This window comes from Photinus pyralis, unplaced genomic scaffold, assembly GCF_008802855.1.
Source record: "Photinus pyralis isolate 1611_PpyrPB1 unplaced genomic scaffold, Ppyr1.3 Ppyr1.4_LG1, whole genome shotgun sequence".
Lineage (NCBI taxonomy): Eukaryota > Metazoa > Arthropoda > Insecta > Coleoptera > Lampyridae > Photinus > Photinus pyralis.
The window spans coordinates 39,647,695-39,674,689 of record NW_022170249.1 but is presented as its reverse complement, the minus strand read 5'-3'; the positions used below and the strand labels follow the sequence as shown (position 1 = coordinate 39,674,689).

Here is a 26,995-nt window from a genome sequence, read left to right as displayed (position 1 = left end):
CACAAAGTTCTATTAAATAGATATTAAATATTTGTGAAAAAATGTACAAAAGATATATTTAACATATTCCTAGTAAACCTTTTTTTCATATTAATATAATATTTTTCTTGTATTTTATAGATATTTTATACATCCGAAATATCTATAAAATACTTATTTAAAACGTATAAAATATATGTTTTTTTATGATTAAACATATATTTAGTAGATATTAAATACCTCTGAAAAAATGTATAAACTATATATTAAATACATTCGAAACATGTGCGTAACATCTATTAAGGTAGTATAAAGTACAATTTAAAAACATTTGAAATATGTATTAAACATTTATTAATAACGTATAAAACACATTTTATATACAATTTATAACCTATGGCAGAATATAGTGAAAACTTAAAATGTAAACAATAAACCTAAAAAATAAATGTACAGTACAGTATCTAAAATATATACATATTATGCAATTTATGGAATGTTATCAACTTCCTCTTCTTTCCCATGTACTGATGCTGCAGCATCGGAAGTCTCACTCGATCTAAGAAAATAAATACACATTTAATTCTGCGATAAGAGAAACAACTTGATGTGTAAGATTACCTTAGTATTAAATAAAAAATTTTCTTTAAGCGATTATTCAATAATAGCTATAATCTTACACATCAAGAAAACATCAACCATCCTATTACATGGAGTCGTACATAAATCATATCAAAGAGAAACAACATACACCATGTCCCATTGATTGTTTCCTTGTCTGTCTTGCAAAGGATAAGAAATTTTCTAATTGTATTTTGAAGGGATCAGCCCTGTTTATTTAGAAACTAACTTGTGACATAATTGTAGTTTCGAAAAATCAAGGGTGACATTTTCAAAAAGTGTTTTTTGCGTACCAGTAAAGTGTTCTTTGGGGACGATATAGGCACAAATCTTATTAAGAAAAGTTGTTCAGAATGAACAAAACAAAACAAAACTGAGTAAACGTGCATCATTTCCAAGTCGTAAGCTTACTTTCATTGTTAATGAAATCCTCAATTTACCTAGCATAAATATTTCAAATCAAATTTCGAAGTGTTTCTATCTGCTTCAAAATTGCTACACGGTCATTACATTCTATTTTAAACAGTTTTGAATTTCCTCAAAAAATCCAGTTCAAAGTAAAAACCTCAAAAAATCAAAACAGTAGATCCTGGTCTTTGAAATTTTGTAAGTTTACTAAGTTTTTCATTCTGAACAATTTTTCTTCTTGTGCGTATCTTGCCCCCAAAGAGTACTTTACTGAAACGCAAAAATTGTTTTTTTGAAAATTTCAAAAGAATCTTTGATTTTTCGAAACTAAAATTATGTCACAAATTAGTTTCCAACCAAGCAGGATTGATGCACAAAAGCTCAAAATTCAATTCGAAAATTTTTTATCCTTCACAGGAGAGACAACCAAACAATCGGGGGACATGCTGTATGTTGTTTCTCTTGTCGTAGAAAAAAAAACTTTCTGTCACAATCAAAATGCTCAATGACTATAATTGGAAAGCTCGAACTCAACGTGGCACAATTGAGTGTGTATATTCAACCGTAAGTGTCACAAGTTTTGGATGAAAATAAAAAAATAAAGAAGTTTCACTTTCTATGCTTAGCAAGAATCTCGATTAGGTTTGCAGCTCATAAAATGACGAAGTACCAATTTTTAAAATTGTAACACAGAGGTCAAACTTCTCAGTAAATTTCAAAAGTCGATTTCGTTGCAACGTCCAGCCATCGTGACCAGCCGCAACGTCCCTCCATATTCACATTGCTAAAATGCTTGCCTGTGAGAGGCAGCGGCAGTCCACTCTCAACTTTTCACAGTGTTGTTGACGTTTCCGTCTCGATTGCTCAAAAACATATATTGGAGCGCTCACGCCAACACACTATGAAAACTCGAGACGTGGGACGTTGACGGCCGGCACTGCGTCCCACATGAGAAAATGTTAGGCGTTGTGTTATTCGGCGGGACAGCTGGCACAGTAGTCACAAAGAAATTCCACCTCAACAACAGATTGGTTGATATGTATGAAAAGAAATTCTCACTCGAATTCTGACCACATTAAATCAAGAAGTAATAAAATACATAAGTACAACAAGAATTTTAATATTTAAATGCAGCATAATTACCTTTTTAAATACAAGGACCCTTGTTGTGCCAGGAAAGTGGATAGTGTCGACTCGATTTTTTTTTTCAGGTTGTTTTCATTTGGCCAAATAATCTGCACACATTCTGAAAAAGAAATAGCAATTAACGCATGATTGTCACTTTAAACTATTGAACGTTGCAAAGAATTTAAAAAAAAACTTACTGTTTATTAGCTCACACATGCGGAGATCAGAAAAGCATTGTTTAGTCTCCACTTGGTCCTTCCTATGTTGCTCTTTCCAGCTAAATTTTTGGGCAAGAGAATTGTCCATTAATCGCTGGAGGGTGCTTCTGGCAGTCTTCGATACGTTAGTTTTTGAGTCGTTTTGCGACAAAACTTTTATCTGTTAAGGAATATTGGTTGTTAGTTCTGTTGAATTTGTTGAGATGTCGCAATAATGATTAAACTCTCTGATAACTTGGGAATCGCAAAAATAAAAACAAACACACATTCTGTAATGAAGAGACCAACATTTTCAGGTGGAGCAAATCCTTTCTGCGACTCTACGAATAACTAAATGTAGTGGTTCCCACACGTTCACGTTATCAAAACCTATATACTCAAAATCAGGGGTCTGGGGCTCTGCGTCATTGATTTGCGAATTAATTTCGGAAAAGTTTTGTATAGATTTCTCACTCTTGTTAGTTAATCAATTTCAGACATACGCTAGAAATTTGTAACATGTAACAAGTGTGCGAAATCTTCCTGAAATGAATTCACAAATCAATGGCCACAGACTTCTGACTTTGAGCGTATAGGTTAAAGTATTTGCATAATCCACAAAATTAAACTAGAAAAGTAAAACACCAAACACTGTTCAGTGAACACTTTGAGAGAGTAATAAAATGATTATTAAGCATGTGCGATTACTTACAATATTTACAAAAAATTCTTTTTCCTTGAGCTTTTCTTCAAATCTTCTTAAGTCGTCTATATTTTTTAAGGGCAAGGCAAATAAAGTTTCTTCCTCTGGTCCCTCCAGAATTGGTTGGTTGGGATTGTTGTCCAAAACTTTGCCTGCCATTTCCATTCGGAATTCTGCAAGTTTGCCATTTAACTTTTGTATAGCTTCTAAAAATAAAAAAAATTAAATTTTATTTATTCATTACTTTTTAAGACTTACTTGATAAGTGGCAAATCCCAAGAGCCAATGATTCCACAGTTACTGGCTTATCTAACACACAAAAGTGTGATTTTTTTGAAATACCACACACAATTGGATGTGGTGCTGGCAATTCTCTTATTGATGTTGAGACTGATGATGTGGAGGGTGCTGTTAAGGTGGAGGGTGCTGTTAAGGTGGAGGGTGCTAATGATGTTCGAGGAGTGTAAGTAGACTGGATATGTAGCTTTCTTTTGAAGCCTTGGTCTCTTGGAGATTTCCTTGGCGAATGTCTGGCTATTTTGGAGGGAGGCGGATATGACCTCTCAGTCTCACTTCCTCCTGACGATGATGATTGCCTCTTCGTGCGCATGACTCTTCGACCGGTGCCCCTTTCTTCTGCTTCGGAAGCGCTTATTGACCATGCACCTTTTTGAAACCGGACGACGTCGGTCATACCTCGTTCGAAAGATGCTAAAATGTACAACAAACTTAATCTTACAAAGTTTGTGGCAAATTTACAGTATAGGGTATATCAATTATCTATTCGGTATTGTTTAGTAAACGGAAGTCATTTATTCATATGAATGAGAAACATTACTTAATAATCCAAAATTGAACAGCCGGACCGTAATCAAGAATCTAACAAAACTGACCCCTCAACTAACCCATTAAATTAGCATGGGCATGAAATCATTAAAGGTTTAGTACAAAAAAAAACAGAACTGCACTTTTTTTAAGCATGTAGTACCTACCTAGTATCAGTGACGAATGAATAATAAATTAGATTACTACCGGTACTGCATGTGTCTGTGCAAATAATAATTGCAATTTTAATATTATTACTGAATCAAGACAATGAGAATATAAATTCGAGATCTTTGTCATAATCATATAAAAAGTTAAGTACATTCTACATCGGTGAATATTATTTATAAAATGAGCATTATTTTCTAGGTCCTAGGAGAACTCACCATAATCTTCCTTGACAATTGTAATTTTGTAATTTAACCAGTCCTTTTCAGGGCGTGCACAATTTTTTGCCAACTTTGTAGCACTAGCTGCTCCCTTATCAGGATAAAGCATTGCAGATGGGGAAATGATCCAAATGCTCGGAACGCAATCGTATTCCTCTTCATCGTCCTCCATAATTTTTTGAATTACCGACCACTGTAAATTCAAAAACAAATCATTAATTTCTCATTCACCTGCCTCATTAAAAGAACTAAAAAATATAAGCAAAGTAATTTAAAAATTACTATCAGAGAAGGGTTTTGTTAGTTCTGTTACAAAAACACTAGGACTCAACAAAATGACAATAACCTCGACAATAACTATACTTACGATATAAATTGCTTCATATGTAGTAGGTACATAGGTATAGGTACAAAGGTACATAAGGTTGCAGGTATAATAGTGAATTTTCCAAATTAAAATAAGCAAGAAAAATTATTAAAGAAAACATTTAGAACTGATGGCAAATTTTTACCCCTGTGTAAACCAAATAAAAAAACGGCAAATAAACTAAATTTTCTATATCACCCATCTGTATGAAGTAATGGAAAGACAACAAATTCTTCTTCAAATGGCAATCTAACAAACTTAAACGTAATATCTGCTACCCTCCACATCTCTCTATCTGATAAATTCTTAACCTTAAAAATATTGAGATCAGAGCTTGGACATAGTGGTTCTGAGAAAAAATCAGTTTTATGTAAGTATTTTCTCCCTATTATAACGTCAGCGGATAATGTTTCTGAAAAAGCAATATTTTCAACTACTATTACATCTCCATTTTGTACGCAACAACAGTCATCCGCACTGTTAACAGATATTTTAAAGTGTTGAAATGTAATTGTTTTGAATTGAGGTTCACGGCAACATGGGAGTAGTGGACCATCATGGTGTGGTGTCTTAAAGCAAGGAAAAGTATGCGATAGGGGCTGTAGATACATATCCTTAATATGACCCAATGAAAATAGCTCTATTATTCGGCGAGAAATTTGTTGCAAAGGTTTTGCTTTCCCCCTTACTAATTTTTTAAATATTTGGAGAAAATTTTCAAAAGGAAAGCTGGAAATGTCATTTAGATTAAAATCATCAATAAAACAGCTAAAATGATCAGCATCGTCCACTAGATGTACAAGATTATGGAAATTATGAGTTAATAGTTTCGGACTATAAAGTTCTGGTGTTATACTAACAAAGTGAATTAATAATTCCCTAGCATACTGGCGATTTGATTGAGATGCACAAAATCTTGAATTTAACAACAAAGTCATGGCAACATGGAGACTTACGAAGTGAAAATATTGCCTTCTGGGTAATAGTGATTGTTTGAGAACAATCGGAGCTAAGTATAAAACAAACGAACGTAATTCAGTTGCTTTCCATCTAGGTAATGAGTTAAGCTCCCTAGGTTTTCGAACAAACTCTGATGGCATGTAAGTTTTAAGATTCACCAACGCTTCTGACAAAGTCATCCTAGTTTGAATGGGTAACAAGAATGGCCTTGGACCAAAGGCCCACAATGACAAAATAGTTCTGACAACGCCTAAACAAATCAGATGCATGTAGTCTAATATAAAAGACTTCACAAAATCTAATTGAGGCAATGCAATGAGAGGGGTTGAACGATCAACAGGTTGATAGTGTGGGTCACTTCTGTTTCTAAAATCTGCATCCGTACGTGGAGCACAATTTAACTTTGGAAATATTCTCCGATTTTCGAAGGTTTCCCCTGTCACAGTACACCGGGTGCAACTACTAAAACCGGTATGGGCAATGGTACCTAATATAAACGCCTTAGCGGGGGCGTCACAACAAAATCCTAATAGTTGAACCAAAATTTTACGATGATCAAAAATTATTCCATTCTGCAACACATCCATTAACTCATTCAGAAACGGTGTCAAGAATAAATTCAAATCGTGAGGTTTTCCGTCGCCAAAATAAATTCCAATCGGAAACACTTTGTTTTTCAACTGCGGAGAGGATTTAACTTCCATCAAAATAGGCCACAATTCACCTTTGCTACTTTTAAACAACGGTAAACCATCAACATTAAATAAGGTGTATATATAGCTAACGGGTTGAGACAGTAAACTTAAAGCAAGGTTTATTTGTACTTTCAACCCAACATGGAAATATTCACCAGGTGGAACTGTAGTGATGTTGAGATTACTAATTCTAGGAGTTTTTAATATGGTTCTTGCATCAGTGGGTAAACCAGCGAAACATTGAGGATGAACCGTTTTCAAACCTTTACATAATTTTGAAAGAGTCGAATGAGAAACATTATCCGTTAAAGCCCAGTGCCTAAGAAATCGTACAGTTTTCAAGACATCTGGTGATAGTTTTGTGGCATCAAATTCGTCAGATGTACAATCTACATTAAATAAAGAATTAGTCGCTGATTTTTCTCTTAGATCCCTATGTAAAGCATCGTCTGAGGAATCTTCGGAATCATCCTCCGATTCATCCTCAGAGTCATCACTACCATACAAAAAATTTAAATTAAAATCTAAAGGTTCCTCTGAAACAGGAATTTCATTTTGGGCCATATCTGATAAACTATCAACTTGAATTTCTTCTGTAGGAAAAACAAGGATGGGCGAGGATGGGGGAATCTCTGCAGGGAAATGAGATTCGAGATGAGAGGTTTCTGATTCCGACAAATTTGAGCTATGTTCATCATGTGAAGACGAGGACGATCCTTCTGTTGAGACACCACTTTCCCTTTGAGTTTTGAGGCGTTTCCACTTCCCCGCTTTTGAGAGGAGGTGGTAGGGTTTTCGATGTTGCTGTATAGGTACATAATAAATTACGGTAAGCTAACTCAAAATTCACGGGACTACAATGTTTAACTGGCGATTAAAAATGAGTTGCTGTCGAGTCGCCTTTGGAAGTTCTAGTTAAATACGATTTCCCATGTAAACAAAAATTGCAAAGGCGACTCGACAGCAACTCATTTTTGATCGCATTGTATTTAGTTCAACTTGCAGAGGTCTGTTGAGAAAACTTCCGAGACCTAGAGGTAATCGATCTCGACTTATTTACTGAACCTTGAGTTACGGAGGTAATTTTAGTGCCCTTTCCACTTATGGAGGTAAAATGATATTGACTTAATAGGCCTTTACGATAATTCAACCGGTATAACCGAGTTGGTAGATTTTCCTATGGTTACAATTATTGCCACAATTGTTTCTATGGTGATTTGATTTCTACCAATTCGGTTAAAACGGTTGAATTGAATTATCGTAAATCCCCATTATGGTTCGACTTGGCGGGAGTCAACTGTACTACTGTTAACTAGATTAGGTACCTACCTACTTAGAATTTGCAAATTTTACTCAGCATATAACAGTTAACGCAATCAGTTTTAAAACTGCCAGAAAAACCTAATTTCAAATACTTACTTAGGTACCTTCTATATAAAAATTGAATTCCTGATATTTGTTTTTCAAAAGATATATCAATAGTATAGATTTTGATTAGGTATTATTGTATTAAAATAAAAATGAGAAAACCAAATGTGTTGCATTTTGTAAATTCAAGATTATAGAAAATGTTACACATAACCTCGCACATAACCTAAAGGTGGCTCAGTTCCTTATGCTTATCTAAGCACTTACCTTAGCCGCTTTCCTTTCAACTGATCAGAGCTGATCGAGTAACTCTGAAGAGCTCCGGTGTGTTCCATTACCACAGATCATTTTGATCTGGTTCATGTTTCCCTCTTCCCCTCATGCACGACCTTTTTCGCGGGAGCATTAGAGTAGATCAGTAAACATAACCTTAGTTCTTTATTTACATCTTTGCTTAAAATATTTTGCTTGGGTAATATCACGAAACAATAATGGAATTAATCCTAGAGGAAGACGACGTACAATATAAATTATGTGTATCAGAAACTGATTACAATCGTGCAATGACAGGTTTATATAACTATTTCTATGTAATCAAATTTTGCTAATTACTATATTTTATAGATCATGCATTTGCACAAAGTCTATTATTTCACGCAAAAGTTACCGGTAGTTCTATTAGTACAGTTGCCTCAAATCAAAGTCGTGTAGAGAACTTGGAACCGGCATCGGACAATTTGGAACAGTACTTGGAAAACGACCGTCACAGCTGGTCGCATGACGAGACGTTGTGTCTTATTAAGTCAATGGAAGTGCACATTGAGGATGAAAACCATCCTAAAAAAAGGAAATTCATTTTCGAAAATGTTGCAAATGATCTGATAAGCAATGGCTTTCAGGTGAACGCTACCGTGTGCCACAATAAGTGGAAAAACTTAATGCGATCTTATAAAACTGCAAAAGATAACATGCTAAAAACCGGAAGAGGACCAACTAGATTTTTATTTTTTTCTGAAATGGATGGGGTTCTAGGTGAAAAACCATCGAGCAGTGCGACACATACATTAGAATCTAATAACTTACAAAATTTACCCGACACATTGCCACCTCCCGAGATGTCTGCAATGTCCTCTCCGTCATCATCACGGTCATCAACACCCACACTGACACGAAGTAAAGAAAAAAAAGGAAGCATTCTACAAATAAAAAAAGAGGAATTTAGGAGAAAACATGAAAGACATAAGGAAAAAATGAGACTTCTTGAGATAAGGAACAAGGTTGAGGAACAGAAAGTGAATCTCTTACAAGAAATTTTAAATAAGTTAAACTCATAAATAGTTGTAATTATGTTGTTTCAATATGAATAGTAATTTCGTTTTTTAAATTATGTAATATTACATTGGGAATATGTTATATGTTACTATAAATATTTGTTTATTTCATGAAATAAAAAATAAAACATATAATCTGATTACGAAAACATTTCTTCAAATATTTGTTCTCTCCAATGCCTGGTTACGTTTTTTACATCTGACTGCAATGGTATTTCACTATTAACATCACTACTTATGTCATAAGGTTCTATTACTGTATTATCATGTTTGCTTTCACAAATATTGTGAAGCACACAACAAGCCATCATAATTTTCACACAGATATTGATATTTAAGTTCTCTAAATGTTGTAGCCTGCGGAACCTCCCCTTCAAAAGTCGAAACACATGTTCAACAATAATGCGTGTCGATGAATGTTTAAAATTAAACACTTTTTGATTGTTACTTAGGGCACCGTTGTCCTTAAATGGAGGTACTAACCAACTCAGAGATGGATATGCTGAATCACCCAGTAAGTATTTATTGCCAAAGAAATTAACATTATTTTCGGCTTTAGAATACAGTGAGGACCTCCTTAACAACCGAGCATCATGCAGAGATCCCGGCTCTCCACAATACACGTCAATAAATTGCCTGAAGCTATTGACAGTTCCTTGTATTAGCAAACTAAAGTATCCTTTTCTATTGATGTATGAGTCTTGATCATTTTTTGGCCTCCGAATTCTCACATGACATCCATCAATTGCTCCAATTACATTTTGACTGCCAAATTTGGTGGCGAAAGCTTTAGATATAACTTCTGTTTCCTCCTGCGTTGGCCACTTAATGTACTCAGTACGTAGAGACAGTATACAATTTAATACCCTTTCAATTACACGGTGAGCAGAGCTCAGTGACACATCAAAACGATCAGAAACCTGCCTAAATGATTCCGTGTTTCCAAGGTACCATAATGTCATAAGCATGGCCTTTTCACTTGATATTTTCATTTTTCCGTGTTCATGAACAGGGATGAAACCACTGTTTTCCAGTCTACTAGCTAACTGGTACACTATTAATTTGTGCATTCGAAAATGCGATTTAAATGTTGTTTCACTATAATTTACAACTACTCTTTCAATATATCCTTCAATTCGTACAATTCTAGCATATTCCTCAACCTCAGAATCAGTACTACTTTCACTACTGCTCCCACTAGTTTCTGGACCTTCCAATAGATTAATAATGACTGGTAATAAATCCATAATTAACTACAAAACCAATTTTTAGGTTAGGTGTTTTTTGGTAAACAAAATGAGTGTTCCATTCAACTTCAGAATAGAGTAGTTGGGAGTGGTTCACTTAAAATCTTAGATCATTTGAAAGGAAAGCGGCTCTTATTGTCCATCATTCAATGTCACGGCCGACAAATTAAACACTGTCACGGCCGACAAATTAAACACTGTACACAACTTAACGAAAAGTATAAAACTTAAAGCAAAACAACCAGGTCCAGATAAACACTTAAATCAAACAGCTGCTGCTCGAATACCGATCGGTCAATTAATAATTATTAGAGAAACGCGAAGGCGACACGAACTGCAAAGTGCAAACTGCAATCTGCATAAATAAATAAAAAGGTGGTTATTATTTATGACGAACTGCTCACATAGTACATACACAGCACATCAACCGAAATCAGTAAACTACATGACGAAATCGAACCGGAGTTGCCCGAAGTGCGAGTATACTATCAAGATCTTTCACGGTCATGCCACGTGCAGACTCGTGACTGTTCACGTGCTATTACCTGCAGCAAAGCAAAGCAATCAGCGTTCAAAAATAACCTGCATAATGACGGCCGACGGGTGTTACAGGTTTTTGTTTGAATTGAATTGCATCCCATAAATCATATTGTTTTTGAAAACTGCATTCTTACAGAACAAAGGAAACGAATGTACAGATTGCAATTCGCGAAAATCTTCTCTTGAGTTCATAAGTTTCAGCCGTTTTACAAAACAGAAGATTTTCGGGAATTAAATTATCATAACAAAGATTTATTACGGTTGACGCCTTGACGGGATTTACCACAAGCACTGAAATTTGCATAATTCATTCTTGGGATGTTTTAAACTTGTTTGGGGAAGGTATTAATATGAATGTATGAAATACAAATAAAAAATGTATTAAGATACAAGTGTATAATCAAGTCTTTAAGCACGCCTTTAACGTTGCAAGTGCTTTAAAGACCAATTATACACGTGTATCTTATAGTATTTTTTATTATACCTGCAGTATAATTTAAAAATAGGAAATTCAATGAAATCATATTGACGTTATACTCGAATACACGTCTAATTAAGTGGGCTGGGTGTTCGTAATTTCACGATTGCAATGGAAATGTCACTTGACGTTGGCTTATAAAAATTGTCGTCTTTGTGAATAAAACGATTTCCGTTGAAAAAGATAATACACCGTCCATTAAATCGCTTGTAAAATCTAAACAAACGTTGGTAGGTGTAAAATCTCAATCCAGTAAAGCCTATTATCAAGCATATGAAAAGTTGTTTCCTTGGATGAATAGGAAGTTACTTACGAATAAAGTCTTAAATGCATCAATAATGCTGGCATAAATGAAGGAAATGTCAAAGGTATTTAAATCTTCTATCTTTTGGTGCATTCATTCAAAACTTCACTTATTGCTGGGACTAAAAAGTGGAACAGATTTGGAAGCATGCCCTAAATTACGCGCGTTTGTAAAAGCTTCAACCAAAGGATAGGTACAAGCCAAAGAAATGTTCTGCATTTACAGAAAGCGACTTGGGAAGATTTTTTATTTCATCCAGATGACAGTTTCAAAAGTCATACTTGAAGTATCGTTACTTAGCAACTTTAAAGCACGTGTGTTTTAAAGGCCTTTTTTCGCACGCATTTGAGTGTTTAAAACGGAGATTGTGATTCAGGTATAATAAAAAATGTATTAAAACATTGCACGCACTTGTATTTAATACATTTTCAAACAAACGCGAAATACATATGCAATATGTATTTAAAACCTATTAAATATTCGTATATTAACTTATATTGTATATCTCCGAAATATGTATTTAATATGTCTTTAATATAAATTTAGTTAGGGTTATTCATAATACATTTTTATACAAGTTTTATATGTATTTAATATATATCTGTGCTACTTGGGCAGATTGGAATTGAACTGAGTACATTCCTGAATTCAACTGTTCACGAGACACAGATGAATTCCATAATATCTGAAGAGGAGTTATTAAATACTAAGGGTTAATTTGTTCTCCACCGTTTGTCTGCTTTGTCAAAGAGGAAATAAATCTATAATATGAGCAAGTGTCTGTCAGCTTGTGTACAGATTGGAATTGAACTGAGTAGATTCCTGAATTCAACTGTTCACGAGACACAGATGAGTTCCATAATATCTGAAGAGGAGTTATTAACACATTCAACGCCAGTGTATCCTTTTCGATACACAGGACTGGTTCTATTCAAACGGTTGTGTATCATAAATGCGCACGGTTTCTATACGTTTTATATGCAAGAATTAATGTAATGGCCTGGACAAGTTTCCCTGTGTACCTGGGTTTGGCCTTACATAATAGGAAGGTATATATTTATAACTTGATACTTGTGTGTCCTCTATTTTGGTTTTTAGTGACTATACCAACCCAGTTATTGTTCCAATAAATACTATTATGGTATGTAGGTTTATAGAAAGGCTGTTATTAAAAGTAAAAACGTCAACAGCGATAAAAAAAAATTAATAATTAGAGGCATTATAACAATTCTTACAAATAATAATGTTACACACTGAACATTTTGTGTTAACTTGAGAGGCCTTCACAACTTTGCCTTCAACATTTTTAACTCCTTGGCGTCCATATTTCTTGTAACATTCCGTACAACGACCTCTGATCTTCTTGCCATCTTGTATATTAGTTACAAGATGGTGGATTTCTTGTCTTGTGGTTCGCAATGGACCAGGTGTATGGGCGTCACTTCCAGAAATCTTTGAAAACATTGAATCTATAACCTGCTCACGAAATTCCGTTATAGTGAGCTTCTTACGGAGAGAATATGCGTTGTACAGAAAGTGGGCATTGACTAAGCTCGTTCCCCATATGATCTCGATCATCAACTTCCGGTACCATTTTGTACATCGTCGTAAGGCAGAAGCATATGTAGCCATTTGGTCACTAACATCAATGGACGATTTGCCATGGTTGTAGTCAAAAATGCACAACGGTTTTTGAATAGTGGCCCCACTCCTGCTCTCATTGGGGCGTGTTTTCAATGCAGAGGTTTTCGTGGATAACATACGGACGTCCCTCTTGTCGCGCCATTTCAGAACAACAATCCCATCATCAGTTTGTCTTGCAGAAAAATCTCCTCTTCTAAGCTTGGCGCACATAACGTCCTGTGGCAAGTATTTCCTATTTGCTCTAACTGTTCCTACCAAATGGGTGTTATTTTTTCTTAATCGGTAGGCCAGAGGGATGCTTGTATAATAATTATCTGTATATAAAGTTCTACCGTTACCCCAAGAGATCTTTCGCTAAAACCGTAACCGTATTTTCTGATACCTACTTCCGTTTCACCATCTTTGGATTTGCCGCAATAAATCAAAAGGTTCCACGTATAACCTTTATCGGTGCACAATTTAAAAATTTTGATGCCGTATTTTGCGGCCTTATTCGGTATATGGGTCTTTTTCAATAACCTTTAACTTTAGGTATACCGCACTACCAAATCTTTATTTAGAACGGTATCAAAGCATATTATTTTTTTTACCATTAAGACATTGTTGTGTATACTAATTAATAGAAAAAAGGTAAACACAAATTTCAGTTTGTGATTTTTTTTTATTTTTAAAATTCCATTTTAACATTACCGTCACGGTCAACTTTTTGAACTTCTTAACTTTCGCTTTAAATTTTCATTATATATTACCCTAATTGCAAAAAGTAAATATTGTTTTATATTCTGGTAACGTTTGTTTTACTCAGTTCATATTTTAAAACACCAGGTAATAATAATTTGTTTATTTTTTAAAATAATATTAAATAAACCCATTAATGCTAACATTACCGTCACTCCAAGCTTAGCTGCCCATTTCTACCGACAGATCGCGCACGTGTCGCTCTTGCTTAGTTCCACAGCTCGCTTAGCTTATTGAGTCAATGCTGGATGTCAAGAGTGCAAAAAGTTTTCTTGTTTCTCATGCTGGTTTTGTATTAAAGGTATGTTTTGTGTAAAATATTTTTTCTCTCAACATTACCGTCCCATAAGACCATTTAGTTATAATGATACCTATCATAATACTTTTATTTTATTAATAATACCAACCCCGCCAACAACGAAATTTCCCTAACCTTAAACTTTACTGCCATTTTCAAAAACATCTAGGGGCTATTTACTTGTAATTAAACATTTCCGTCACGAACATTACCGTCACGTTTACAGAAAGGGCAAAATGTGACGGTAATGTTATGGGCGGGACGGTAATGTTAGAACGGAGTATAGATGGTATCATGTTGTTTATGGTATCGTATATTATATATAGGTGAGAGTCTTCTTAGTTTCATGATGGATTCAAGTACGTCACTTTCCCTATGTATTCCGAGTACTTCAAATCAAGAAGTGAGAGTCGTTTTAAAAACCCCAGACAGAACCAAACCAAAAAATGAACGGCTGATTTTACTTCAAAATAAATTAAGGATTATGAGAGAGCAGGCAGCAAAACGCCGGGATGAAAACAAAGCGTTAAAAACTAAACTAAAAAAGGCGAGAAAAAAGGAGACTAAAGCTGAGATTGAACAAAAACGGCAACCTGTATCCGATAAAAATGGTCCTTTGCAATCAAAATGGCTAGCGAATGATAACATTAAGGTTCCTGTGGAGACAAAAAAAAGTTCAAAGAGTTCCGCTTAAAAAAGTAACCGTAAACGATTTATAAAAAGCGCGTTTCCACATTAACTGTGTTCGATTTTTTGCTGTAACTTTTTTAGTAATAATCGCAGAAAAAATCCTTCCTTGGTGCAAGCCTCAACACCATAACGAACCAAATAGCGAAAAAGTAGAACAGCTTTTAAGATAAAGAGGTAGGTAGTAGCCGTAGTAAAAAATCTATTTATTTTTGGTACAATAATTTTACGGCGTTGCTTGTTGCTCTGATTTACACCATGTCCAATTCCGTGTCGACCTAATCGTATGGAAAATCAAATGATATTTTGAGGATCTAATAGCATAACGTCTACTTACAAGTGAAAATCTTTTAAACGATCCATCATCTGGACCATAATAATCGATTTCGTCTTCATTTTTCTGTGTTCGACAGCGCAGGCAAAAAAATAGCCGTTTGTAATAATTAGAATTAATATTCCGCAGAACAGAACAGCATCTGTTGCCCACATTATTTAAAAACGAAAATTAATTAGGTACTGAATGAAAAAGGTAAGCCTCGCGCATTTCGTTAAAGATTTATACACAGTAAACAATAAGCTCTTGCCTCTTTGATTACGTAGGTAGGTATACGTTACTGATGAATGCGACAACGGTCTTCTAGTAGAGTGCATAAAGTGCTGTTCAGAAATTTTAATACAATTTTGTTCCTTAGTGCCTCACAGTTCGAAAAATAATACACCAAGCGTTTCATTCGGAGAGCGGTTCTTATTATCTTAGAAATTTAGATTTGTGGCCCTGAAAAGGGCCGTTTTTTATCAGCAGAACGCCGGCCGGCTAATCCTTTATGGCACGTCTTATCTCGCGTTCCATGGCGCGCAACCCTAATACGTTGGGATGGATTCCGTCCGTGTCAAACCAATGGATGCCTGGCCGATGGAAAATTCGGTTTAGGTCAGCAAGAACTAGACCCTGTTTTTCAGCTAGAGCTGTAACAGCTTTGTTGATGGCGGCAACGTTGTGGTCACTTCTGGTTGTGCGTCTATTGGGTGGAATTGTGCACAAGACGATTCTTACGGACGGTTTCATCCGCTTGAAGTCCCGGATCAGCCACTTCAGCGTTCTTCTAAATTTCGGTTCGTGGAACTCCTTCCTCGCAGCGTCATTGGTCCCTATCATAATGACAGCGGTGTCCACGTAGCCGAGGATACTCCACACGCCTCCTTTTGCTGCTGAAGAATTCAAAGGGCGCCTTAATTGGTCAATTTTCTGCCCACCTACACACAATTCCGCACACAACTTTCCTTCTTCATTTTTGAAATAGTTGATATCATTCACTTTGCAGAGCATCTTCCGCAATATGCTGTCCCCTAGGTGAAACGTCATGATCAACTGTTTCCAACGACTGGTTGTAGGTCCAAAATAAATTAATTTGAGATATAATGACAGGGTCATTAGGTAATTGTGTCAATTATTATTTCAAGTGCCCACCTATTATAAATAAATCCACCTTTATTTTCGGATATGTAGGTATATGCAGATAAACAGGAAGGTAATGAGATTATTAGTACTGTTTCCGCTAATTAATAATGAATATACCCCAATTAAGCCCAAATAACTCGTGTAAATTTCTAAAAAATTAAATTTGGTCAGTCATTACATTAGGCATGGAGAGCAAATTTTCATTAATGAATAAGACCCCCCCACTATGCACTCGTAAATTTTTACTTGTTTCCTCTGCAAAAAGTATTCAGTCGCAGAATGCAATATTGAAGATGTTATGGTGTTACGGGGGGCCCCCTCATCAGAGGGATCTCTGACCACGATTCGGTGCGGACGCTTATTCGTCCTGGAGGGCCGGAAGTCAAACACCACTTGGTGGACCCCGTCATGAGTGACAGGGCGCGATCATCTCGGGCTTTAGTCCGAGAAGACGCTCCTTCCACCAATTAAAGAAAGCGATAGCGCCTTCTGGTAGGTTTGACGAAGGGAGACGAATCTCTGCCACTTGGCAGGGAGACGACCCCTTCTGGCTCTCCGCCCGCTCCTTGCGAGCACGTGACGCGACCGTTGCCGAGGCATTATAGGCCGCGCGCGCCTTCTCCAACCATTCCTCCGCAGTTACCTCGAGGTGCCAGATTCTGTCGAAAACGGCAGGATCCATTGCACCCAGAAGGATCAGCGGTGGATGGAGCGATCTAGGGACTGAATCTTTTCGAGAGATAGCTTAGCTACCTCTGTCTTGATCCAGGCCTCATCCACCTGGGAACGAGTAGTCTCCTATCTATATTCATTATACCAACAAAAGGGAATTTTTCGAACTGTGGGGCACTTTTCGAAAAACGACAGGGAGTTTTAGGTAAGCCCTTGGGCCTCCACGATCGTCATCGACTTCAATTACTTCCTCGATGTTATTTTCCGTTTGCACAGTTCTCGCATTCCCGGTCTACAAACCAAGACTGTCAAGGATTTTGAATGTGCACAGTGTGATTATGCAACCCATCACAAATTCAATCTTAAATTAACATCTGTTAACCCAAAAGACTAACAAAGATATAAAATGTGTCCAGTGTGACTATGCAACCCATAAAAAACGGGGGGGAACAAAACTCATAACCATTCACGTGCTACAAATCGTTATAGTCGATATTTATTTATTTATTAGATTAGCAGTCAACGGGAATTGCCAATAACAGGCTACATTAAGTATATTAAACTAAAAATCAAAATAATATGTGTCAGTACAAAAAATTAACTGAAAATGAAAACAACTTGGTTTTAGGTAATAATAAATAAATTATTAATAAAAAGAAGAGAAGGATAATAGGTTTAATAAGTGTCAAATTAAATGTTATTTCTGCCTATGAAGTGGAGTAGCATAAGGTTGCGATGTAACTAAACGTAGAATTTTAATTTGTTTATAAAATGTTTTTTGTTGGGTGGAAAGATGTCCAAGTCGACATATTGATACTTACTTATGGAATACAATGGTGATTGCAGAAGCACATTGGTTCTGGCGAACGGCAGATAAAAGGTTTGGCGACATATACTCTTATTTTCTTTTTTTACATTCTAAATAATCGCGCAATTTTTGAATAAACGTGGTACACGTTAAATTTCTTTTTTATCTAAAACAAGATTTTTTAGCTACGTTAAACCAACCTTCCACCAATGAGTTAGATAAAATAGTGTCACTGTTAACCAGCAATGCCGACGAAAATGGCCAATAAGGCATGTGTTTTTGAATGCAAATATCTAAAAATTTGGGACAATACCATTGATTTAACTTGAAATCTGATTCTATCATCGTAACATTTGAATGCTTAATTGATAGAAAATCCCTATAAAATGGGCTTTTTGCATATACACTTTTTAAATTAATATTTTCATTATCACTAAAAAAGTCTCGAGACTCCGGTTAAGTCATCTTCATTATCATTATTAAAGATTTCGCGGTTTACAAATCTATTGAAAATAATTGATACTTCTGGGGTCAAATAACGATTCAATAAAATCGGATCCAGATCGATGAGGATTGATTTAATAATAATAATAATATCACGATTTATTGCCCAACAGAAAATTAAGTTGTTGTAACTTCTTTATTGGAAATAATAATTATAATCTTCACCCAATTTATACTTAACACCATTTAAGTGGAGTACGAGCTACTTCAATAGCAATACTAATACTAAGGTTAGTAAATGTGCAGGGTACTTTTATAAGATTGTTGCAATCAAAGTACAATTAGTAGTTTGAACATGATAATAATGTCTTAACAAATATTATATGAACGATTACATGGAAACTAATGTTTACAGTAAATGCAAATATTCAAAGTACATCTCTAAGTTAAACGGTCAATATTCTAATAATGTTTAACATAATTAGAATAAAATTCCAATTATAGGACAATTATTAATAATCTAAGAAAGTACAATAACTAAATATACTAATTTACACTTGTTATAAGGAGTAGAAGGCGTGCACTTGTAGGCCATCTTGGATTTTATTCGCGGGGTCAATCAAGGTCAATTGATTGTCGGGTTGGTGGACGTGTTGCGGGGGTGTTTTAGGGTTATTTCTTGGAAATTTGATTAATTTCTTGGAATTTGGGTTTTGATTTGATTAATTAATTAAAAATTGGTGGTATTTTGATCTTTATTGACATTTGATTTGATTGATGACGTAATCAATTAAATTGATTATTATGTAATTAAATTAATTGGGTGGTCGATTAATTTCATTCGGTGTTTGATTTCGCGGAATTTCCTCTGATTAATTTGATTCGCCGTTGAATTAATTTAATTCGCGGCCCAATTAAGATAATTCGGGGTTTGATTGATGTAATTAATTTAATTTGTGGAGGAGTTAATTTGCTGCCGTTTGAAACATGACGCAACAGTAGTTACATTCCGTCTTGGAAAACATGAAGAAAAGAGTGAATCCCTGTCTTAATAATGGTGGCGAGCATTTCGAACAGTTGTTATAGTGTGCATGTAATTTACGCAATTACTTCAATATTAACGAGTTGTAAAAGAAATAAAATCGTTTCAATTTTTGTAGTAATTTGCTATTTGTGTAGTTTCACATAATTTGGACATTCACAAGGTGCTCAAATCGTTCATTTAGATTAAATATGGTTAAACGTTAAAAGTTTACTTTGGTTTGAAGTTTAAGGTTATGTTTTAGTATTGGTGCACCACGCTTGTTGCGGCAAATGATTACTAACGTCATAATTTCTTGAAGCGGCGCAGCAACTCAATATTGATCGCACTGTATTTACAATTGCGGCAAATGGTCGACGTGCACTTGCTCGTATGAGCTCATTTGATGCGAAAACAGCACGCGCAGCCTTCTTCTGAATCAGATTCAATGCTCCTTGAAGTTCTAGGGTATTCATTGGTGGAATCTATTTGAGCCCACTCATGTAATATTAATGCATTTTCTTGAGCACACATAAGTGTGTTCTCCGCGTGATTGAGACGCCTAACTCCGCTATGACTTTTTAATTTCTTTAGCGAAGGACAGCCGACATCTTCTAAGTTTGACAAACTTGTCAAGGAATTTAACAAATATTGCTTCTCCACGATACCGGGCGGTTATATACACTGTGGTCCCCAAAACCAGGTGGAAACTAGCTGCTTCGTTACAATCGATGAGGATTGATTTACACTTGTTATAAGGTTCCACCAGTGAGGCAAAAAAAAATTAAGTCAACAGTTACAGTTCATTTATTAAGACCGTAAATTTATGTGGAGTCTATTATACACAGTCATTACACAAGGATATAAGAAAGGTTTAATAATCATTTGAAGGTGTTGATCATGGGGGCACCCGGAGTTAATTCACCGAACTTAATCGTTTATAAAAAATAAGTCATCTGTCGTTAAATCTACATAAAAAGGGCTTTTTGTGTATTAACACGAGTGTATAGAAATCTCACAATGCTGCTGCAATGTCTTCCATTTGGCGCTTCCATTGTGCGACTAATAAGTCTGTTTATTTAAAGTGTGATAGTATTCAAAGAGTAAATTTTATGTTTGTTCGGATATTATATATTTCCATTAGAAACGATTTATAATAGCAAAAACAAGAAACTAAATGATTTGTAATAATTTAAAAAATGAAACTAAACAATTTGCAACATTAAATTTTGAACTATGATAGATAACTATTACACTAGTGCACTGAATGGTGTTAATTCCCTGGCGTCTAGTTTTCCTGACATGTAATCGAGTTTGAAGTTTGTAAGTGGAGGTTGAAGTGAAGCGATTGTTGACTAAATCTCTTTCTGTGTGGTGATGGTTGGAGGTATGTTTCGGATACATATGTACAATAAGTATTTTCCAGGGAAACATTCCGATGCAGTATCGACAGGTGGTGTTAGTGTATTTGTGTTACACGAGCGTCTGCAGACAGTAGGTACATCAATTTCTATGCGCACCATCTAGCAGCCATTTGAATGAATACTTACGCCCGTAATAAAAAAACTTAAATTTTCTAATAACAGTTCCCATACAGTTTAGATATGATGACTTGTTTAAATACATTTAAGAATGAAATAGATATATACTATATGGGACGTTTTATAAAATTTGGTGATGTAGTGATTGGTAGGTTTCCGATTATAATCCATTAGCTAGAAATCATCTTGCTCCAAATGTTTATCACAAGCACCTTCTGATTTTACTTCATTTATGCCAAAGTGTAAATTTAAACGTAACTTAATCAGGGTAAGCAATAACTGATTAACAGGGCCAAGAACGGTTGTTGATGTGGTGGAAACATATGGTTGTACTTCTTCAAAAATTAATTGAATAAATTTGAATCGTCCAAGTCCAAGTGGAGTGTTTTCAATCTTCTGTTGCAAATTGGATATCTTTTCTGCAGCGTCTGTGAAGCAGAACCTTCAGCTTGCTCCTCTGCAATTCCAACTTCGACGTCTGGTAACTAAAAAATTAAATAAATTAGTAGATATAGTTGTTACCTATAGTTGTCAGACCAGCTTGAGTGGATTTTTATTGTTAATATTTTCATTTTATTACCGTATGCAATAAATTACCTCTGGTGGCACGTTCTCTTTATTTTCTGTAGTATCGGTTAATAATTTTCTTCTTTTATCAACTCTCGTTTTCCGTTCTATAGCATCTTTTCGTTTAGAGATGGCTTGGGACATATGACCCAGGCGCTGAGACGGAGCCCAGTCCGGATTATCTACATCTTCTAACTTGCTTGGTTTCCCTAAACACAAAATTAACCAACTAACCAAAAGCTCGTAATTACCTCGTGTAATAAGTACATAATAATTACAGTACTTTTATACTAACCAGTTAGGAAATGTCTGCTACAAACTTTCTGGTTTCTTATATTGAGGGTGTTAAATCATCCCTTTTGATTGCGTCTATCCATCTTTGGCGTCGCTTTCTGGACAAATCGTTTAAATGAGGGAAATATTTCGAATTCACGACTTCGGAAACCCAGTGAAAGGAAACTGTCTCTATTTCCACGACTTCCTCAACACAAAAGGGAGTAGTTCACGCAAATGATACGTCAACGATTACTAACACAGCAGACACTTTAGATTTTATATATTCCCAAATTGGCACAGGTATTCCAAAAAATCACTGCATTCCAAAATGGCACTGGTAATCCAAAAATCGAATGCTCAGACGAAAAGCACGTAGTCGAAAAAACTGAACAAATAAGATTGGGGTGCGTGAAAACACGCTATATGGTTAGCGAACCAAAATTGTTCACTTAAAGGACCGATCCGCCTAAAATTAGGTACTTTCATATCGCACCAAATATTTATTGCGACTCTCCTTAATACTCTTGCGTTCAATAGCACGAATAAACCGCGAATCTCCTCAAAAAACTTCCCTCTCTTTGGAGTTCAAAAGCTAAAAAACGCCCAAATGGTGGGAAATGTCCAAGATGGTTCTGGATGTGAGCTCTGTAATTGATAAATGATGAGGTATTTCCACTAATGGAAAATGTACTGAAACCATATGCTCAAAAGGGAATAATAATAACTACCGTCTTTGCCGGGCACGCCGAGTAGTCGAAAATGGTTTCGGCATTTTGGCATCCCGGTTTAGGGTATTTTTGCAGCCTATGTAAGGCCCTTTGTCCCTGAATTGCTTCGGAACAAAAATGACCAATAACTGTACGCGTTTGCCCACGGAGAAAAATGCCAGGGGTCGCAGTTTGTCAGAATTCCAAAGGATGATATCACAGCTAACAGGATTTAATATTGTTTGTAACAATTGTAAACAAAAGTGTTTGACTCCTTATGCCGTCGCCGTGAAAGTTGACCCTGGACTCGACGCAATCGTCTAAAAAAAGGGACCTTTAACCCCTCCCCCACCCTTAGCTCACACCCCACCCCCCAGTACTTTTAGTATGTTGTTCAGGATACCTTCCCCTACATCTGTGCCAAAATTGGCTTCTACACGATTTTTTTCCGCTATTTTTCCTTCGTTGTCTGGACTATATGCAATTATCGTGTCGACGGTCAAAACTACTTGGGTTGTACAACTTGTCGTACGACAGATTGGATAGTGTGTGGGCCATTTAACAATGACAGGATCGTCAAGGTAAGCGAAACAAAAGGGTTCGTTCTAAATCAGCACCAAGAATGACAAGTTGCAGGAGAATTATGTACACCGATAAGGCATACGAGTGAACTGAAATTAAGCGCGTCCAGTACAGTGAAAGTTCGCATACCCCTACTTATTACAAATCAATTTTTTTTAAATCTTACCTTTATATCCCTTCGTCCACGTCGTCCGTTTTGTCTACGTCTTCCTCTTTGTCGGCGTCGTCCTCTACCCTTGTCGCCCCCCCCCCTCGTTGTCGCCCTTCCCGTTTCGGAGTTCTACAAAAAGAAAAATTGTAAGAAACACGTGTATAAATAGAAATACTCGAATATAATTTTAATTCCGAGTTCACTCATCTCTGCTGGACTCTTTCGGCGTCCCGATGGACCTCCACCACCTCTTGGATTACGCCGATTTCGTTTTCTGAAATAAATATATAAGTGAACTCGCTCTCAATATATTAATGGTACACAGCCTCATGCACCAAGTTTGTAGCCTCGTGCTCACGTAAAATGACTTATGGGCTTTTATATTAATAGTGTTTATTTATAAGTTCTATACAGTTTATATACAAAAATTGGCAGTTAATGTACATCAGTTTTTTAGTTTCTACTTGCATATTATATTTTCCAATCTTACTCTATTTTCTAATTACACTAATTTCTTAATCTTCTGTCGGCGTCACTTCTGCTTAATTTGATAAACACGGATCGTTCAAAATGCAAACTAAATTTTCAAAATGACCATTACTGTGCTGAACGCATATGTACCGCTTTTCAAGTAAGTCCCTCGGACCAGAATAGTACTTATAACCATTTCTAGTGCGAGCTTCGTAAACAAAAACTGGCAGTCCAATTGCGACGGTCGTGGAATGTGCGCAAATGTCTTGTGCAGAACGCAAAATGTCTCGATAGGGATAATTGGGTGACTCGTATCTTTTATTCGATGACACCATCAATAAAATGACGTATACAAACGATTGCTGTTATCGATCGCCCTTTCAGAGTATGTTTTGACTAATGCCGTAGCGATAACTGTCGTTCCGGTAAATGGCGCGAGCGCAAGGAGAGTACCAACAGTCATCGTCGCCTTGCTTGGCTTTTATCGAGAACGTATCTTGGCTTGACCGCTTCGGGTACTGTCGGTACGTGTTTTCATTTTGTCACCGTAGTTCAAACCGTCGCAAAGGGATATCTACATTTCCCGATCAAATTCTTCGTCTACGTACAGGTGGGAAAATATTTGGGTGTCGAATAACGTGTCTGCAAACAACGTATCGCCTCGCTAAGCTCGAAACGATGAAGATCGAAAATTTCTAAATCGGAAAATTGAGGCGAAAGATTGAAGAGTGAGGGCGAAGGAGGAACGTTTTCCGTCGACTCCTTAACATTCTTAGTTCGGTCGTCGTTAATTGTTCTTTTTACGTGGCGGACCACTCCGTAAGGGCGACTTGAGCGTTACGTTGGTGGTTGTTTGCGTCGATCCACCGGACCCGGTCCAGTAAGCTCCGCCCCCAAGTCTTGTGTAATGTCTGTAATGCGAAGTATAGAATCCAATCAGACAATGCGCCAAATGGGGTATTGTCTGATATAGTATTGTATTATTATTATTATATATTGTAATAATTAAAAAAAAAGAGCATTTAATTCGGGGATAGGACACTTAATTAGCACCTAAGAATAACGTTACCTTTCTTTGGGTTTTGTTAACAAATGTAATTCTTCTGCTATAAATAATACATTTTCCGACGCATCCGGTAAATGTTCTAATGTTCGAATAAAGGATTGCTTCTTATATTATTGTCAGTATTGGTATTATTATTATTTGAATCAAATACACTTTCTGAATGTTTTAAATTTAAAAGTTCCAATAAGGAAATTACATCTGCAATATCATTAGTGATAAATGATGTTTTTAATTTATTTGTCTTTATATGTATTTCCTTTGTCCGATAAGTATGCTGAAACTTTTAAATCAAAATCTACTATTAGGAAGTAATTACTGGCCCTGGCGAATAATGTAATTTGCATAAAATAAATTATTATTTTCTAAAATTGTAACCCAACCATCTAGAATTTTAATTGAATTTGAAATATTAAGAAATTGGTGAAAATTTATAAATTTTGTACTCCTGTTCGATAAATTCTTTTTTACTAATTTCAATTGCTCTAGCAAAAGCTTCCTGTTTTTTAATACATAATTTTACATCTCTGCCCTCTCTTTCAACAATTGGTTTATTATAATAACTTGGACAATTTGGAAACACACATCGAATAGCGCCTTGTTTTAATCGTTGACGCTTTAAGGGTGTGTAATTTTATGTAAAATGTCGGATGGTTTAAAATGTAATTCACATCAGTGGCGGATTAAGGGTCTATGAGGCCTGGGGCGGTTTTCAGAGTGGGGCCCCCACCTGCCCTACTTTTCTAACCCATGAATCACAACAAACGAATAGAAAAATGCTATGAATGTGAATAAGGTTTTATTGATACATAACAAATGATGAAATCTTAAAATTTATGTTTCCGCGCTTTTATTCTGCTGAACTTGTCTATTAGCTCATCGAAGTCGGTGTTTTTCGCGACATTTCGCTCTATTGACAAAATGGCCAAATTTATTAATCTTTCTTCGCTCATAGTCGACCTTAAGTAATTTTTTATTAGTTTTAATTTGGAAAAACTTCGTTCACACGAAGCCACAGAAACACAAATTGTTAAATAATATTGAAGGATGAGAGTCAGGTTGGGTAGAGATTCACTGAAGTTCCATTTGATAATAAACTGCAAAATATGTCGTCGAAATCTCCGTACTTCTTCAGCTACTTCCTTTTTATCAAATTCATCATAAACATTGTTCAGAAATTGTATAGCTGATGTTAGGTCATCATCGGAGGCTTCCATAAGAAATCTAGCCTCCACAATTTGAAAAGTTTTGGATATTTCATCCATAGAAAACCTCATCGACAATTCCTGAGAGAATCTGTCTATACATTCTAGATCTTTTTTTTTCTCTCTTTGCAGTTGCAACGCATCGGGGGCCTACTCTAGTGACGGGGCTCGGGGCGGACCGCCCCTGCCCCCCCCCCCTTTAGTCCGCCACTGATTCACATACCTTACTATTTAGGGTAGAAACAAAACATTTGCGGGTGCCGGTTTAGTATGCGGTCTATCAATCCAAATTGAATTTAGTATACGGTCTACCTCAACTAATTGAATGTAGTGTGCGATCTAGTATGTTCCTAGACTATATTAAAGGTGTTACAGGTAAATAAAAGTACTCATCAGAATTACGAAAATTGTATTCAATATCAACAATTACATCCTATACACATTATATTCATTGTCAACTTTTATTATTACATATACTTAATCATTCGCGATAAACTTGCCTAATGTCGTCTAAAAATTTTATAAACAGATCATCTACGTTTTTATTCAAAATCCGCCAACAAACATAATCCAAGTGGGACTGGAAATGTTGGATGGGCACTCCTCTCATCTTTTTCATTATTTTTATTTTGGCGTCTAGCCAACTCCGCTCAATTCCCTGTGTATGAGCTCCAGTCTCTGCATTAACGTAGTTCTCTTGATGATTTACTGTTTGGTGGTCATAGCCCAGTTGTGTTAACCTGCGATATGCAGGCCATTCGTCAGAGTGGATAACCGATCCCATTTCAACTTCTCTTTGAATTATTGGGAGCAATGTTTCTGCATCTCGTCTTGCCACATAAAAATAACGAGTTTCGTTAATATTCCTCAAACCAAACACCCATGACCCATCGATACGTTGTCCATGGTTACGATTATTGTGGATGTCATCATCAGACTCTTCTGATTCTGCAGGTGCATCGCCCTGCAACATTCTTCCTCTACCGTATTTTCTGCGACCGGCAAAACGGGCTTCATCTATTTGCACCGGGTCTTCACGTGTTCCAGTTAATCGACCATTTGTAGTGTATGATACCATCGAACTGCATACCTCTCTACACATGTTGAACCAATCGATCACG

General features: G+C 36.0%; 3 protein-coding genes and 1 long non-coding RNA gene across 6 annotated transcripts in view; 1 reads left to right on the top strand and 3 right to left on the bottom strand.

Moving 5' to 3' along the window:
- LOC116170367 overlaps window positions 1-26,995 on the bottom strand; it is a 631,383-nt gene that overhangs the window by 550,508 nt on the left and 53,880 nt on the right. The gene's annotated exons all lie outside the window — the stretch shown is intronic.
- LOC116170323 lies at window positions 317-10,395 on the bottom strand. Of its 3 annotated transcripts, none has more exons than XM_031486649.1 (7): window positions 10,350-10,395; window positions 4,248-4,443; window positions 3,295-3,747; window positions 3,046-3,242; window positions 2,334-2,514; window positions 2,152-2,254; window positions 317-538 (listed from the first exon to the last, which is right to left on the bottom strand). In XM_031486649.1, the coding sequence occupies exons 1-7, from the start codon at window positions 10,362-10,364 to the stop codon at window positions 469-471; spliced, it is 1,215 nt and encodes a 404-aa protein (XP_031342509.1). In that variant the 5' UTR covers window positions 10,365-10,395; the 3' UTR covers window positions 317-468. The 3 variants fall into 3 exon arrangements, 2 of the variants coding, with proteins under 2 accessions (XP_031342509.1, XP_031342502.1); XM_031486642.1 differs by lacking the exon at window positions 10,350-10,395 and adding an exon at window positions 4,618-7,126; XR_004145209.1 differs by lacking the exons at window positions 317-538; window positions 2,152-2,254; window positions 2,334-2,514; ... (1 more) ...; window positions 3,295-3,747; window positions 10,350-10,395 and adding an exon at window positions 4,618-7,192 and having other exon boundaries at window positions 4,317-4,443.
- On the bottom strand, window positions 7,917-10,244 carry LOC116170451 (putative nuclease HARBI1). The gene is made up of 2 exons (XM_031486871.1): window positions 9,510-10,244; window positions 7,917-8,070 (listed from the first exon to the last, which is right to left on the bottom strand). The coding sequence occupies exons 1-2, from the start codon at window positions 10,216-10,218 to the stop codon at window positions 8,000-8,002; spliced, it is 780 nt and encodes a 259-aa protein (XP_031342731.1). The 5' UTR covers window positions 10,219-10,244; the 3' UTR covers window positions 7,917-7,999.
- LOC116170531 lies at window positions 9,152-9,645 on the top strand. The gene is made up of 3 exons (XR_004145261.1): window positions 9,152-9,182; window positions 9,424-9,485; window positions 9,531-9,645. It is a non-coding gene; the product is annotated as an uncharacterized LOC116170531 (long non-coding RNA).

Bases quoted from the DNA above. Each gene is read 5' to 3' on its own strand.
- LOC116170323 (XM_031486642.1), bottom strand. From the start codon at position 4,671: ATGTACCTTTGTACCTATACCTATGTACCTACTACATATGAAGCAATT. The intron at 4,444-4,617 runs GTAAGTATAGTT...TTGAATTTACAG, and splicing joins CATATGAAGCAATTTATATC to TGGTCGGTAATTCAAAAAAT. The intron at 3,243-3,294 runs GTAAGTCTTAAA...TTTTATTTTTAG, and splicing joins TGGGATTTGCCACTTATCAA to AAGCTATACAAAAGTTAAAT.
- LOC116170451 (XM_031486871.1), bottom strand. From the start codon at position 10,218: ATGGATTTATTACCAGTCATTATTAATCTATTGGAAGGTCCAGAAACT. The intron at 8,071-9,509 runs ATTTCTTTGGCA...ATAAAGAACTAA, and splicing joins TAAAGCCGAAAATAATGTTA to GGTTATGTTTACTGATCTAC.